General features: G+C 37.4%; 1 protein-coding gene across 2 annotated transcripts in view; it reads right to left on the bottom strand.

Moving 5' to 3' along the window:
• The window catches only part of btbd11a (BTB (POZ) domain containing 11a), a 138,240-nt gene extending 124,355 nt beyond the window's left edge, over positions 1–13,885 (bottom strand). For both annotated transcript variants that reach the window (XM_055020393.1, XM_055020394.1), the window contains exon 1: positions 12,785–13,885. In XM_055020393.1, the coding sequence (XP_054876368.1) occupies positions 12,785–13,652 (868 nt within the window). In that variant the 5' untranslated portion in view covers positions 13,653–13,885. The remainder of the gene's footprint in view (positions 1–12,784) is intronic.
• Between the last annotated feature and the right edge of the window lie 2,347 nt (positions 13,886–16,232).

Below are 16,232 nucleotides of genomic sequence, written 5' to 3'. Positions count from 1 at the left end.
ACCCAAAACGTCTCAAATGTAAAGTCTTTTAGCTTCACCTGCAAAAAAACTCTATTCAATATCTTATACTGTTAAATTATTAATCAGTTAATCAAAAAGATAATCAGATTATTCAAGTGTATACTAAAATAATCCGACATTGTTGCAATAAAATGTTTATTTTCCTTCCTTTAAAGGAATTGTCTTCGTATTCTTTTAATTTAACTGATAGATTGATGGATAACTAAAACAATAATATCTCAATCTGCTATTTTTTGTTACCAAAAAGATTAGTGCCAACATTTTTAACCCTTTATTACACTGAAGAGACAATACAATAGAAAACATGTTGCAGTTTTCTAAAACCAATTATTTCTTATTGTCACTTTAAGGCGTAATTCATTTGCATTAGTTAAAGTTGTAATATTCTGAGTGATTATGAGGCACTTCTTACTCACGCGTCTGCCATTTGTCATTTCTTGCTTCAAAATCAAATGTACAATTTCCATTTTAAACCCAGGATCCTCTTCATATTCCAAATTAGAAATAAAGCAATTAACTTCAAACATCAAAAAGAGGCTAAAAAATATATGTCACAACTTCAAACAGATGACATTTTCTCTCTGACGTCTCCGTACGCTTTAGAAGATATTCAGATTTTGTTGGAGCATGATTTACAAGTATTACACAAGCATTACACAATTCCCTCCAGCCAGACATATGATGCATTCTTAGTAGGAGATTCATCACTGCAGGCCAACAGCTGACAGACATTATCTTTTTGGATGAAATTATCCAAATGCCTGTTTTTGTCTTGCAGCTTATTAAGGCAAACTTGTAATTGCGTCAATGTGATTCAGATATGCTAAAACAAGGAAACGTTCATGAGTGAATTTTGAGAAGCAAGAAAATAAAAACAAAAACATTTATTACCGCTGCCAGGACTTTAGAGATGAAACGAGTCAAAGCCAAGTAATCATGTCAGAGTTGTTCTAATCCACTCTCGTTGAGGCTGCTTGAAGCTGAAAATCTGTTTTCATTAAAAAAAAAAGATGTTATCGACCAACATCAATCACTAAAGATGGAATCAAAACCTACAAACATGCTGAAATCAACTTGGTAATATGACTCAATGGGCCTGAGAAGTCAGAAAAACTCACCCCAATGTCCATTATTTCTGTAGGAAATTAAAATATAAGAGGACATGGATTCCAGAAATATACTCAAGATTAATGTTGTGACTTCACCACATTTTGAGGGAAAAGGGTGTTAAAGTTTTCCAGTTGGACCATCAGACGTATGTTTACAAAAAACTGTGATAATTGATGGCATATTAACATTAACAACTGGAGTCCAAGTATAAATTCAGAGTATCAGAGTAAGATTTGACCTTTTTATGAGAAGTTGAGAAAGTTTGTGATAAAGACTGTGAATCACTATATTACTAGATGTACTGCAGACGATATTCAGGGTTTCCCACAGTGTATTATAAGCCTGGCGGGCCACCAGGCTTTACTTGTTCCCCCACCAGGCTAAGCATTGGTTATTTATTTAAATCTTTTAAAAATGTTTGCATTTTTTAAGACTTTATAGTTGGTGTTCAGTTATTAATCTTCCAATCTTTCAATAACACAGGATCATCAAGTGATATTTTCAAATTTCCTGTCAACTTTAAACATCTTTTAACTCAAAAACCCGACGGGCCGCTGGATGAAGACCAGGCTTAGCAAGTTTTCTGGGGGAAACCTTGATGCTGTATTAAAAATCTCATTCCCAGGGGAAATCCACCTTACTGTCAAACATATTTGAGATTACTCACACTAAAAAAATGAACAGAATTCAAATTACTCTATTATCTCTGGAGGAAAGGACATATGAATATAATTTTTCACTCATTTTGAAGAGCACTCAGCAGAGAGGCTACTATCAATAGCTGCATATAGAGTTACCACCGAGTCCTCGCTCTCATGTAGGAGGAATACACTGCATTTGCTGCTTCTTATTTAAATATATTACAGTCCGCTGCAGACAACTTCACCTACTCCTGCAGTAAATGTGTACGCAAGGGAGGATCTGCTTGTGATTGATGCTTTCTGCTTTTAAAAACAACTCGCACGCAACCAAACCTCTGGAAATCATCCACATGACTCAACAAAGCATGGAGATATAGTTGAAGTGATATGATTAAGCTGTGTTATGCAACCGTCTGCTTAATTAAAGCAAAATTTAAGAGGCCAGAAGGCTATTATTTTTTTCCACTGAATAAATTATTTGATGGTCCTCCAACAAAAGCAAACACGACAGCAAATATTTAGGTGGTTTAAGCTTCCAATTCGTCTCTCAGCACTGAAAAATTCAGTCTGAATTTATATATGGATGTCATAGACGGTTGCAACATCCTCATTCCTTGTCCCAGAATGACATCAGGGTTACAGAAAATCTAAAATTTCACAATTGGTCAATAGACTTACTCACAATGTTTCACACTCTTGGTTTTTGTCTCAAAAGATAAAATTCTTACCATTAGGATTTTTAAAAAATCTAGCTCAAAATTACAAAGCGGTTCATTTATGAATTGCAAAGCACAGAAAATGTGTGAAAGTTCTGATCAAAAGCCTCGTTAAACAAGAGCCACAGGCCTGCAGAGACGAGAGCGAAATTCATGAGGAGGAAGACATACGGTAGCCGACAAGATGCACAGCTTTATTTTTATCACAACAGCACAAAAAACATTAGTTTTACACCTCAAAGGGTTACAGGCTACATAATTCACCAACAATGAAGCTCAATGAAGTAATTCTTTATATTTAAATGTAGTTTTCAGCTTAACGTCATAATCGGTCCTGAAACTAAAATATTTTAAATATATGTAGACACTACAGCCCACCAAAGAAACAGATCCTAAGAAAGTTTGTGAAAATGTTAATTTTTATTTATTTTATTTAGATTATACATGTAGAAAAGTGCAGCAAATTAAAAAAACAATATGAAAGTAAGCTGGAAAAGTAAACTATACATTTTAGGAAGTTACAGGAGAGTATCCTATAAGTTTGTTAAAGTGCAATCTAAGTTTCATAAAAGTAACCTGCATGTGCTGGAAATTCCCAGGAAAGTAATCTGAGAGTTTTGGGAAAAAGTAATCAGAAAATGTCATACATCTCAGCATATGTCCTCTAATTTCTCTACAGTAACCATTAAGTTTAAAAAAATAAATAAAATATCTGTATATTTCTAGGAAAGTATTGGCAACATATTGAGAGCACAAAATGAATTTAGAGGAGATGCAGGTTTTCTAGGACAGAGTATTAAGGCCATGATAAAATAAATAGAATATTATGAGAATAAAATCTTACGAAAATAATCAAAATCATGAGAATAACATGACAATATCATAAGTTATTCTCATCGTTTTATAACCTTACTCTCCTACTTTTTTATTTTCTTATTGTGGCCCTAATATTCTGTCGTAGTTTGACAAATAATTTACCGACTGCAGCTCTCATTATTAATTCCTCCAGGATGTTTCTGCTGAGTTAGGTTTCCTACTGCAGACAGGTAACATCACAAAACAGCATTTTCTGACAGCAGCTGTCAAAGCTTTTCTCAACATCAAAGAAATCCTGCGCATCTTCCATTTAATTAGGATTTGTGTCACTGTGGCATTCTCTTGTGTATTTGGTCGTGTCTGATAACACAATTAGGTCATTTTGTCACTTCACAATAGTTTCCCAGCCCACTCGGGTGATTGTTTGGAGACACACATAACTCCAGATCTAACAGGACACCCATTGAACATGAATCACTCTCACAGAGATGGAGCTCATTAAAAACAACAAGTCATCTTTCACCGCGGCCAATCAGAGAAAATACTTCACACCCACATGTCCTCATACTTTCCTTTGTTATGCCATGAAAACAAACAGTGAGACGAGTGACAAACTTATCTGTTGCATCTAATAAACAATACGACAGAATCCCAACAAACCGGTTTGTTTCTTTTTCATTCTTAAATAAATCTATTATACATTGTGGGGTATGTTGATGTTTAGTGATATTTGCTACTCAGCTTTTTGGAATTGTTAATTTGTAATATGAAAAACAATTCATGAAGATAAATTAATTACTGAATAGGCTGAAGTTAGCTTATCTATATTAGCATATCTTGGTTGATTTTTTATGTTTGTTTTCCACTTTTATTTTTTCAACAAGTTTCAGTTGGCACAAACGTGGCATAGAAATTAATTTTTTTCTGAAAGCTAGCTGGAATAATTTTCTTCTCCTCTTGCTTTAGCTTATTTTAGCTTAAATTGTTCAAACTTTATGTCCTGTAGTACCTGCAGTTCTATGTAAAAAAAAAAAAGCATAGCGCTTAGAGCAACAATTAACTTTGTTCAAGGCTATGTTAGCCTAGCCTAGCTCTCTGATCAGCTGCTACGTTAATCAATAAGTGTTTCTGTGATCACTGCATAAAAAGTAAATAAGCTGAAAAAAAAACTTCAGCTGAGTTACTATTGATCTGTTCACTTTCTGTCTAAACATGTTTTTATTTATGAATTCAAAGTAGTTCTCAAAATGTAAAAATAAGATGTCACGTTAGCTTAGTCGAGTTTAGCCTAATTTCTTATCAAAATGAAAGCTGGTAAGCAGAATTATTGCATTTTTTGCATTTAGTGTCCTAGTTTTCACTTTCTGATAGACTACACTGCATCTCAAATTCATCTTGAAATTAAGTTAATTTTCTGACAGATTTTTTATAGTCATAATTTGACTCTTAGTGGTTTAGGATGCAGATGAAATCTGTTGTAAATATGCTACAGAGTTAAGAAGTATTGTGTCTTGCTTTAGTGAGCTTTTTAAAGGTGGCTGAAAACAGTAAAGCTAACATTTTTCTCTGCTGATTATTATCATTTATGAATCCATTAGCCTGAGGATAAAAGCTCCGACTCAGTTGCTCTGCATTGGCCTTCAGTTCAGACATATTGAGTGCACAATATAGTTTAAAATTATGCAGCTGTATTTAATAGTAAAATACTTTACAATGGAAATCTCTCTTTTTCACTCAAATGGCTGGAAAATGAACTCTCCTAACTTGACTCGTACTCTAAACACTTTAGATCTGACTCAAATATTCTTAATTCAGAAATGAAATAAGCCAGTGAGTGTAGATATATTAGGAATCTTTGCTATGTGATGAAATAGAAGATTCTACAACACCGTCTCATTAAATCATATCAAGGATAGAAGATATTTGTTTGCAGCCACAGAGAAATCTGATCAAACTTGCCAATTTGGACTTTGAAGGAATGGAAATAAAGTATGAAAGGGTTTTTTGTTCTTCAGGCCTCCCTTTGTGTTTCCTGTTGCTCATCTTAATGACCAACTGATAAGCATAAGTGTTAATTAAACAGATCAGCATGGTAATTATATCCTGGAGGAACCTGTGCCAAATCCTTCGCCACCCAACCTCATCCAGCTGACACTCTGGCCTGATTCCTCCACTTGCACTTAACTCCCTCAGTGCATTACGCACTGCTAACACACTTCTCTTATTATCTCATCCTGACCCAGTACATTCACCTACTTAGTGAAAATGAAAGAGGAATCCACTGTCCAATAAAAGAGAAGTAATAAAACCAAAACAGGTTGAGCTACTCCACACTGAACTTGACTCGTGTTTGGAATCTCCTCCAGTGGAATCACCCCGAAGCATATGAAATTAAAATGAATATAATGAAACAAAAGGCTCATAACGTGCATCTTGGCCACACAGCACGTTCACCATCACCGATCGTTGCTCAAACTGGTTACGGGCGTGAGAGGGAAGTCTACGGCCAGACGAAATTACCATGACATAAAAATCCATCACAACCAGCTTTGCTTGGCTGGACGCTCACAACAGCAGCAGAAAGACAACAATCTGTCCGCTCGTTTCCGTGCGCCCGTCCTGCCAGGAGGAGAAGGGACGGGCGGAAAATTACGACAGAATGGACAACAAGAGGCTCTGCCAGAATCCTGTTGTTATGAGCCGAGCTTATTATAAACCACAGAGGAAAACAAATATGCAAACACAGAGCCCGCCCCCAGCAGAAAACACAATAAAATATGGTGTGAAAGACAGAGCGGGACGCCATGCTGCTAATTTAATAGGCTGGCTGAGTCCTGCTTTGCAATTCCATTATGTTGTGTCATCTGTCCCACGGAGGTCGGAGCAGCTCCTTCGGGAAGGTCACGGGGAATGACAGGAAAGCTCACCATCCCTGCGGTCCTGGAAGCTGATGACCAGGCTTTTTATTAAATATATACAGAATAATCTGAATAAGCGAGCACCACATGGCATAACTTAGTGTTTTATTGACAATTACTTTGTCCTTATTGGAGCTGCTGATGTCTTTGTGTTTTATTTTCAGGTCATTTTAACTATTATGACCAGATTGTGTTTACGGCACTGATTCACACGTTTCTTTGGTAGCTGCAATGCACACCCTAATAATGAAAAATTAATTTAATAAAAAATAAAAAAGTGATTAAAAGTTGGTTCAAATATATAAGCATTCATTATTGTGTGTAGAATAATAAGCTCAGAGATTTAACCCATCCCAGTAAATCACAATAACTTTAAATGACTAGAATAATGTTCAATAGGATCTATCACTCCTGAAACAAATGACTGAAATGTTATCTCAATTTTGAGATTAATGTCATATGAACAACAAAAACTGGAATATTCCTTCACTTTTAAAAGTCAGAAATTTGCGAAATCTTTTCATGACTAAAGGCAGAAATGTAAAATATTAAAACTGACATACAGTAAAAAAAAAAAAAAATCCCATTTATATACAACGGAGCTTTTCCTCAATTGCACAAATAAGTCTTGTTTACTCTTATATTATCTAATCAAAATAAGACACTGACGGCTTCCCAGACGAGATCAAACAATCTGGTGAATCTCAAACAAACCAGTCAAGAAAAAAAGTCACAACTAATTTAATGACTGAAGCCTCAGGCTTTTCCAAAATCCAGATCGTCCCATTTGGCCCGTGATTATTTGTGCTGTACGAGTCTCATGTCAGTTATTATGACCTTCCATGTCAGGCCTAGTCAATCTATCTGGATTCATGCAGCGTATTTTGTTTTATTAAGAAAAGCTTGTTATTTTCCGTACCCCTCAGCCTCCAGCATCAGTTTATATTTGGAGCCCTGCAAGTCTGCAACACAAACAGTTGCAGTACCATGACAGTGAGACCATGCAAGGCAGCTGCAATGGCGTCCTATACCTTTCAGACTTTGTGATGGAGTATGTGTTTAGATACTCAGTGCAGTAACGTCTGAAAATGTGAACATATTCACAAATAATAAAGTAAAATCTACATCACATATTTTCAAAATAAATGTTGTGGGATAGCAAAAACTGTTCTGCTGCAATGAAACCTTGTTATTGTCAGTGCATGCTATATGAGTGTAATATGTACACACTTTACTCTTTTAAAATAAATTGATATTAGAGCAAAATGAAGGCTTACATTTTTCCAAATGACCTCAAGAAATGATAGATGGGCGTTTTAGTTATTTAAATTAAATTCAAATAGACAAATACTTATGATTCCAAGGAGAAGTTAAAAATGTTGCTGCAAATCATTTATCTTTCTCAAAAACAATTGATATTTCAAAATAAATTGTCATTTCATCAGTATTTTTAAATTACTTTACATTGCTTTACATTCAAAAGGTCATTTTTGACTAGAAAAGGAGAAAGATGACAAATGAAACGGCATTTCATCTATTATTATGCTGCTGCTTTCTTGCTACTCTCCATTTATGTCCAAATTAATATTTCTTTACTGAATAGATTTATTGCTTGCTTCCTGGATTTTGTCTTGTCCTTTTATAATTCTTGTTCTGTGGTTTTATGTCTAACTGTGTGTTTGCTGTCAGAGCTATCGCTAGCGCTGGACAGTAAATCAATAACAACATCCATAGATATGTGATCAATTTCAATAAATAATACGTCCAATAAAACTTTTAATAATTTCACTGAACTCTGATCCAGAACCACATGGCATTCTGGGAGATGTGGGCAGAGGAAAGGCTTTAGCCTACGGCTAGCGAAGCTCGGTTGGTGACATCGACTAACTCTCTCACGCTTTGGTTATCTAGCAACAACTCTGATTCCCTCCCAAACTGTTGTGACAATTGGCCACTCAACACAAACCCTGTTTGGCTTTAATGGTTCTTCCTGGATAAACGGAGTTGTTCCTTTTTACAGTCGCCGGATGCTTGCCAGACCACTGCAAAGTAAACAACTTGACAAAATGCGTTTGTTTGTTTTTTTAGCAACTTATTCATAAATATTCAGCTGAAGTTTAAATGAACTGACGTCAATGTGAAATGTCCAAACAAGACATTGGTTGTCAGTTTTAAAATGTGCCTGAAAGTCATTAGCAGCTAATTTTGGTATTTAATTTGTGCATCGGTGATGTGAAAATATTGACTCATTATGTTTTGAATAAATCTACTGAAGTTGTTGTGCTGTCTAATACAAAAAAATAGGAACAAAATATAATATATATATAATATATATATAATATATATTATATATATATATATAATATATAATATATATATATATATATATATATATATATATATATATATATATATATTGGTTTCTTTCTCCACCAGGCATCTGGATTCAGTAAAACACTTTCAAGCTGCTTTTGTGAATCATTCTGTGCCAAACTGTAGATAGACACAAAAGAAATATAAAACCGAAGGAGCTTTAGGATGCAAGGAAATTGACTGGAAGCTTTAAAAAAAAAAAAACAGCATTATATTGCTACCTTTAGCAATCACATAAACACCCAACTTGAAAGCCAAAGTGAGAACCTTCCAAGATTACCTTAGTTGCTTTCGTCATTTCTATGTATGATGTTTTTATTCTGCAGAGCAGTGGCGACAAACAAAACCTGAAGTGAATATTTCATGCAGGCAATGACAAACAAACTTCAGTGATTTCAGCCTGACAGCAGGCTTTCCCTGTCGTACACAATGAATAAAGCAATGCAAGCGGAAACTGAAGGAAGACAGGAAGATATCACGCAGAGTGAATGCTTCACAGAGCTGCAGCCAAACAAAGGTTGGAAAAATGACTGGGAAGCAGCAGCAAGGAGCATTTGGATGAACTGCAGACCTGGAATGAGATTTTACACCACAGAGACCTATACTGTAACATTCTATCACTACCTCAGGGCTTTTCAAAGTGTGGGGCTTGATGCAGAGCTACCAAATTCAGCAGTTTGGTTCCTTTTGGATCCGTTTTAGGTCTTTTACCACTTTTGCATTCAGCGAACAGAATTCAATCATGCAGTTTGGGTATTTTTGGTGTATAGAACTATTTAGGATCCTGAAATAGAAATACCAATTACATTAAGTTAATCTCTTAAGGCTCCTAAACTACAATTGAGCCATTTGTTTGTTTTTTTTGTGTTTTTGACATTGTTTGAAATGTGGCATTGTTGGTGAAATGCCTGACACCTGGGCGTATTTTCTGTTTATGCGACCAGAGTATTTAAAGTATTTTTAATGAATAAGTTGATGTTTGATGTGAAACATATGATTAATAAATTATTGAACAGGTTCATTTGTGATTAATGTGAAAGTTCGAATGTAATTTTGAAACATTACTGGCACTATGCATTAGATTTGTTAATTCCTAATTGCACAATGTTAAGAGTTGCTATCAGGTAGGAATATTCAATTACTTTTTCCATTTTTTTTTTAATCTGTGGACCATAGATGCAGTCATATTTTTGCAAGAAATGGTCAAAGAAGAGTCAAATGAATGTGTATCTTATTTCAGGACTGCATGGTTGCAGCACACGTCACAGCTTTTTTCTTGCAGTCATCGTGATAGTTCTGCAGATTACAGTCAATGTGCATCTTTGCATTCATGTTTCATCTCCACCCACTCCACCCATTACAGTTAGCTAGATCCTGTGTGTGACTCGTTCCAGTATTTCAAAAACCGTCTACATCAGAGGCTTTTGAAATCGCTTTGCAAAAGTGTTTCTGAAAGATTTTTCTTTCAAGTTGGAGACCTGCATTTACTTCTTCTGGACACAAAGGCTGAAATTTTGCCCAGCTCAATAAGAGCAGTCAGGTATGCTCAGTGGGAGAGCAGAGCAACCCAGATTCAGTCATTATGTGCTGCATCACTTTTCTTTTTCAGATGAAGACTTAGAAATGGGAGCATGAGTCCCTGCATAAAGGGTTTCCCGGCACTTTCTTTCACGACTTCAGCTGCTTATTGTCTCCTCTCTTTGACCAGAACTGCAACAAAGGAGACATTTCACACACCTGACTGGATGTTAGATTAAAATATGATTAAAAATCTGAGTAGATGTGCTGCAGGTGTGAGAATCAAACTTGAAACTCTGAGAAATTTAAAAATGTATCTCCTGAAAACTGGAGAAATGTTACTGCTATTGATTTTTTTAATAAACTGGTTCCTCTACAGGCAAAGAGATGGGAAAAAGGATGCACATCGACGCTAAAAGCAGTCGATAGAGCAGGAAAGATACGGTTAAAAATTCAATGAATTGGCCATTAAGAACAATGACAAATCATATCTACAACAACATTTCTGATTGTAATCATAAATACAATTGTAATCATAAATACAAAAAAACTGATAAATCAGGTAAATGACAAACTAAGTTAAAAAGTAGCTCAAATCTAAACAAAGACCAGTGTGAAATCTTTATCTCAATAAATCACCCAAGACTTTTGCACAGTACTAGATAACATAACAATTATCATCCAACATATAAAAACAAATCAATGTTATCAATCAGAGCATGTGGACTGAACTGTATTTTATATAATATTATTGTCACCCTGTGAACTGGAGATCTATATGAACTGAAATGACTTAAAAACTTATGTCAGATGGTAAATAATGGCGCCTAAACGTAATCCTCAGTTTCAGCATTTACTCATTTTCATATAACGTCATATCAGAGTGAGTCGTTTGTGGTACCAAACAGAAACAATCTGATTCTTCTTCCATCATATTTGGATTCAGTTCTCATCGCAGACCCATTTCAGATCAATCCATCTTCAGATTGCCTCTCATAGTCTCTCTTTTCTAAGCTGTTATTTAACAAATCAAGGCCACATGCACATCAAAGAAACTTTTCACTTTACCAAAGCTATCGCCTGAACACCATCACTGCAATGACTTTTTTCTGTTCAATACTGCATGTCCCAGTTTGGCTCTCAGTATGTCAAGTCCCTTCTGCTTTACAGTTTCAGCCAATTCATTCAGTGCTTTTTGATAGAGAAAAAAAAAAAATAATAAAAGGCCAGCCCACACTCACTGACGACTTACACCTTCTGGAGTGACACAGCGGCATTATCAACAAGCAACAAGGCCAGCGCACAATACATAACACGAAATCCTGCTTCTGCTAAATTGTTGCACGATGCACACCAACTCAGACTGTCAAAAACACTCATTAACATTCATGCCTGCCATGTAACAGCATGGGAAACACAATGGCTCACAGTGACACAAGATGGGGTTTGTTTGATCTTTTTCTCACCATAAACACCAATTTGGCTGTTGATGCTGCAGGGCTCTGATAACCAAGAAAGGGAGAACTTGTTTTGGAGGCAGATTGAAACCTGACAATTTTTTTTGGAAGCACATTTATAGACGGATTAAGAACACTAGAAATTTCTACAACTATAAAACTGGTTTAAAAAAATAATCCCATCCACACTCACAAACCTAAAATGATTTAACGAGAGATATTTTTAGCTATTCTGACTGATGACTGTTTCACACCATGATTATATGGACAGAATATAAAATTAGACAAGAATCATAACAGTTGTGGTTGAGAAAGTTTTTGTGTTGGAGCAAGAATTTTAATTCAAATGCAGTTAGCATAGAAGTAGCACTGATGCTAAGCTAACTTACATGTGTTAGCATGCTAGCTAATGGCGCTGCTGCTCAACAAGTTAAATATACAAACTAGTAAATTGGTGATTTAGCAAAAACTTTTGTTGTAACATTTAGTTACAGTTTCCAAGAGTTTAAGATATAACCCACTTTAGCTAGTTTCACAACGGCGCTAAAGCTAAAATCTATTAGCTTCAGCTCACCTGGCTCCAGTGTTAGCTCATTAGCAGAGCCTGATAGCTACTGAAACTTCTGTAGCTTCAGGTCTTCTGGTTCTGGTCTGCTTTGCATCCCCAGAACCAGAACCAAGAGAGGAGAAGCAGCTTTCAGCATCTATGCACCAAAAATTTGGAACAAACTTCCAGAAAACTGTAAAACAGCAGAAACCCTGACTTCCTTTAAATCTCAACTAAAAACACACCTGTTTAGAGTCTTATTTGAAATGTCATATGGAACAATATATTGTTTATTCTATGATGCATGACTTTGTGTTTTTGCGCTCATGATGTAAAGCACTTTGAAATGCCTTGCTGCTGAAATGTGCTATACAAATAAAATTTGATTTGATTTGGAAACAGCTTCACCATTTAATTCAAACATGCAGGACAAAGGAAACATCTAAAAGTTACATGTCTTGTTTCACACCACAACCAAAACATTTGTGTGTGAAAATGTGATTATGTTCTAATGAATCAGTGACATATTTGGGGCTTTGGATATTTATAGGCCATAATCACCTGAACGAACAGGTTGTCATGACTAGTAGAGTCCAGATGGAGGTTGTCTCCCACTGTCAGTGGAAGTGTGTGTGTTTAGAAAGGACGCTTTGTGCTGCTTTCCTACCGCTTGAATTCTTGCCGCAGATGAGGTGCTGGTAGGGCTGCAGCAGACCCCACATCTCCGAGTCGTTGCTGATGGCTTGCTCCATGGACTCCAGCGTGATCTTGGGGACCCCGTTGTCCCTCTCCACCAGCGCGCTGCGCAGGACGCGGCCGAACACCTCCCGGAACAGGCTCTCCATGCAGGCGCACAGGTAGATGGCGGCGTGCTCGTGTATCCTCAAGGCCACCCGGCTGTCCACCATCCACCTGAAGAACCTCCCCACGGAGAACACCAAGCCGCAGCGCACCGACTTGCCGCGGCTGAACTTGTCTCCGGCGCTGGACATGTTGTAGAGGGACAGCGCGCTGAGCGCCGCCGTGATGCAGTTCACCGAGATGGTCCAAGACAGCACCACCTTGATGGCGCTCTGGATCTCATGTTTGGTGCACTTGGCGTAGCGCAAGCTGAGCCGCTGCGCCTCCCGGGCCACCCTCACCAGCGCCCGGCTGATGAGGGCGGACAGCCGCGCCAGGACCTCCGGAGACGGGTTCCCCAGCATCAGCTCCTCGTCCTTCCTCAGTGCGCCCTCCACCTCTCCGAGGCTCCACGGTGCCTCCTCCAGCTCGGGCAGCTTGGCGCAGTGTCCCGCACACTCCAGGATCTCCGTGTCCTCCGCCAGGACGGTGTTAACCGTGTCCAAACTGTTGTGTCTGCTGTGCATGGATTCCGTCAGATGCCAGTAGTTGCCTCCATGCGAGACGGACTGGTGCGTGTCGGAGCAGCAGAGCGACACGCTGGACGACCTGACCGAGTCCGCGGCTCCACCATAACCAGAATCAAGCGTTAAATCCTCCAGCGTCCTCACGACTGTCTTATCCTTGCCTGCCATAATTGCACCGCATAATGTTGGGTATGCTTGATTCTCGCAGATAAACGCCTCAAACTCGCCCCGGTACCTTATTCCCTCCCAGTTTGACCAATTCAAAACAAAACAAACAAAAAAAAAAAGAAACAGCCAGAAGTCAGAATCTTACTCCCCTCGATCTGCCTGACGCGCACGACAACTTCTCCTTCTCCTCCGCGGCGTGTCTGTCCAAGAAGAGCGCACAAACCCGCAACAAGCGCAGATCACGCAGCCAGGCTGTGGAGAGGAGGAGGAGCGCGGAGACCCCGCGGAGCTCCAAACCAGCCAATCAGCGTCTCGGTTCAACTGTGAGTGACGCAGACGCGCAACCTGCTGCGTCTCAGCACCTGGTGAAGCACGACTCGATACAACCGGAAACGCATGAAGCTGCGGTGAAGTTTCCCTCTGAGCACAAGCAGAGGAATATTCACTATTAGCTATATATTTAAAAAGTAGCAATAAATTTCATGCAGCTTATAGTTTAGATTTGAATTGGCATTGCTGAATTATAAACAATTCAGTTTTAGTAAATTAGTGAATGAAACTTTATTTTTGCAGCACATTTCAAGATCACAAAGTTTCATAAAATGCATAAAAACACAAGAGAAATTAATACAAAGCTGATTTAAAGACAAAGACTTGAAGATGAAGGAAACCCAGCTATACGAGGTGGGATTATGATCTTCTGTCTGCAGTCTTGACCTCACTCAAGAAAATTAATCTGACAATATCTGCATGTAAGATTAGATACATATTATTCCAGTTTTTTGACATTAATTCTGGAGGAAGCAGGTTTTCCTTGACAAGCTGCCCTTTTTAAGGCAGATGTTAACTAAGGCTTGTTCAGCCCCACATGTCTATGAATATTTTACAGATTAAGAACTTTGCCCCAAGACTTTTAGAGACTGATTATTCCAGCATCTTGTGAAAGCTTCAGGATTTAGCTCCATTTGCTGAAAACAATCCCTCTGAAGCATTTATTGCCTGTAAATACAGAATTATTTGTTGTTGTTGTTGGCTAAAACAAGGAGTGAGCGAGCTAAATCCCGACGTGCAGAGAGAAGCAGTTGGTGGAATGATGATTCATCCGTTCTGCTGGGGCTTCTCCTTGTGCATCTGAGCTGGATCCACCATCTGTCCCCGCTGCCTGCCATGCCAGAGGCACTTTCCTGCTTTCTTTGCATGACGCTGCATTGTGCCAGAGCTGGAAAAACAGACCGAGGTGACATGGGGAGAGTTATGCAACGCTGGGAAAAGTGATGGACCAGGAGAAGCGTAAAACAAATCAGCCCAGTGTCTGACAGCTGTGTAGATAATAACAGCAGCGAAAGAAGCATCTTATGTTTCAACATTAAACACGAGGATTTCTTTCCATCTCTTGTCTTTGTCCTCTGGTCTGTGTCGCTTTCTGCAGCTCCTGATGCACTGCAGATCTTCCCTCCTTGCTCAGGTGAGAGCAGCGGAGGTGGGCAGCTGTCAGCGACGCCTCAGAGTCCTCTGCTGGCGCTCCAGAGTCCGTCCTCAGTTATTAGGCCTTGGTTGCCTGGTAACTGGAAAAATTATCATGATTTTCCCTGCAAAGATGATAGATCATGTGTTTCCCAGCAGAAGCTGTGTGTCGCATACAGACCTTAGTCATGCTGCGCAGACACAATTTGAAGTAACTAAAGGAAAGAAATGTTTGTATTTATATGTTATGGAGTTGGGGTTTGCCCCAAAAGCTATAAACAAATTAACTAATTGATTTATTCATAAATGACTAAATGCAAAGACAGAAAAAAATAAAGGGACATATGTAAACAAAATAAATACAGCTAAAATTAAATAACAAATTAAATGCTTTATTGCCAAACCTTTAGAAGTAATATGAATAAATACTGTTAATATTTTAATACATTCTTCATATCTTTTGAAGATGAAAAAATTAAAAAATATTAGTAATGCAAAAATAAAAGATTGAAAACTAAAAACTGAAAGATAGTAACAGAGAAAAAAAGAACAAACAAAATAAATATATCAATGTATTTAAGTTATTTATCAATTGTGACAGAGTTCACTAAAACCAGTAAATTGAAGAATAAACAGATTTAAAATAAAAACAAATCAAATTTGAAAAATTAGAAATATAAGTCATGCAAGGATACTGAACTGATTTAAATCAGAGGTAAAAACTGAAAATTTATTTAAAATGTTCCAGTTTATTGTAAAACTATGGAGTGGATCAATACGTTGCAAAAAAAAAAAAGGTTATTAATGTGATACCATACTGCCTCTCTCTGGTGAACAAAGTGTACTGCAGCGTTTGGCAATGCGACTATATTTCCGGAACGACTAAAGATACGAATAAGGATTTATTTTTTTAAACATCACAGTAAGGCTGCAATTTGAAGAGACACAAAAAAATAAAAAAAACTGTCAAAGGCAAGAGCTGAAAATTGTACAAATAAAAAAAAGTGACAATGACTAAAGTGATTCCATCAAATCAGTATTTTTTAAAATAGTAATGATGTATTGTATATCATTATTACAATAAGCTATTTTAAATAAATGTTCATACAGAAATTT

This window comes from Poeciliopsis prolifica, unplaced genomic scaffold, assembly GCF_027474105.1.
Source record: "Poeciliopsis prolifica strain line A6 unplaced genomic scaffold, Auburn_PproV2 SCAFFOLD067, whole genome shotgun sequence".
Taxonomy (NCBI): Eukaryota; Metazoa; Chordata; class Actinopteri; order Cyprinodontiformes; family Poeciliidae; genus Poeciliopsis; species Poeciliopsis prolifica.
The sequence above is the reverse complement of the archived record's forward strand: the minus strand, read 5'-3'. Positions and strand labels throughout refer to the sequence as shown.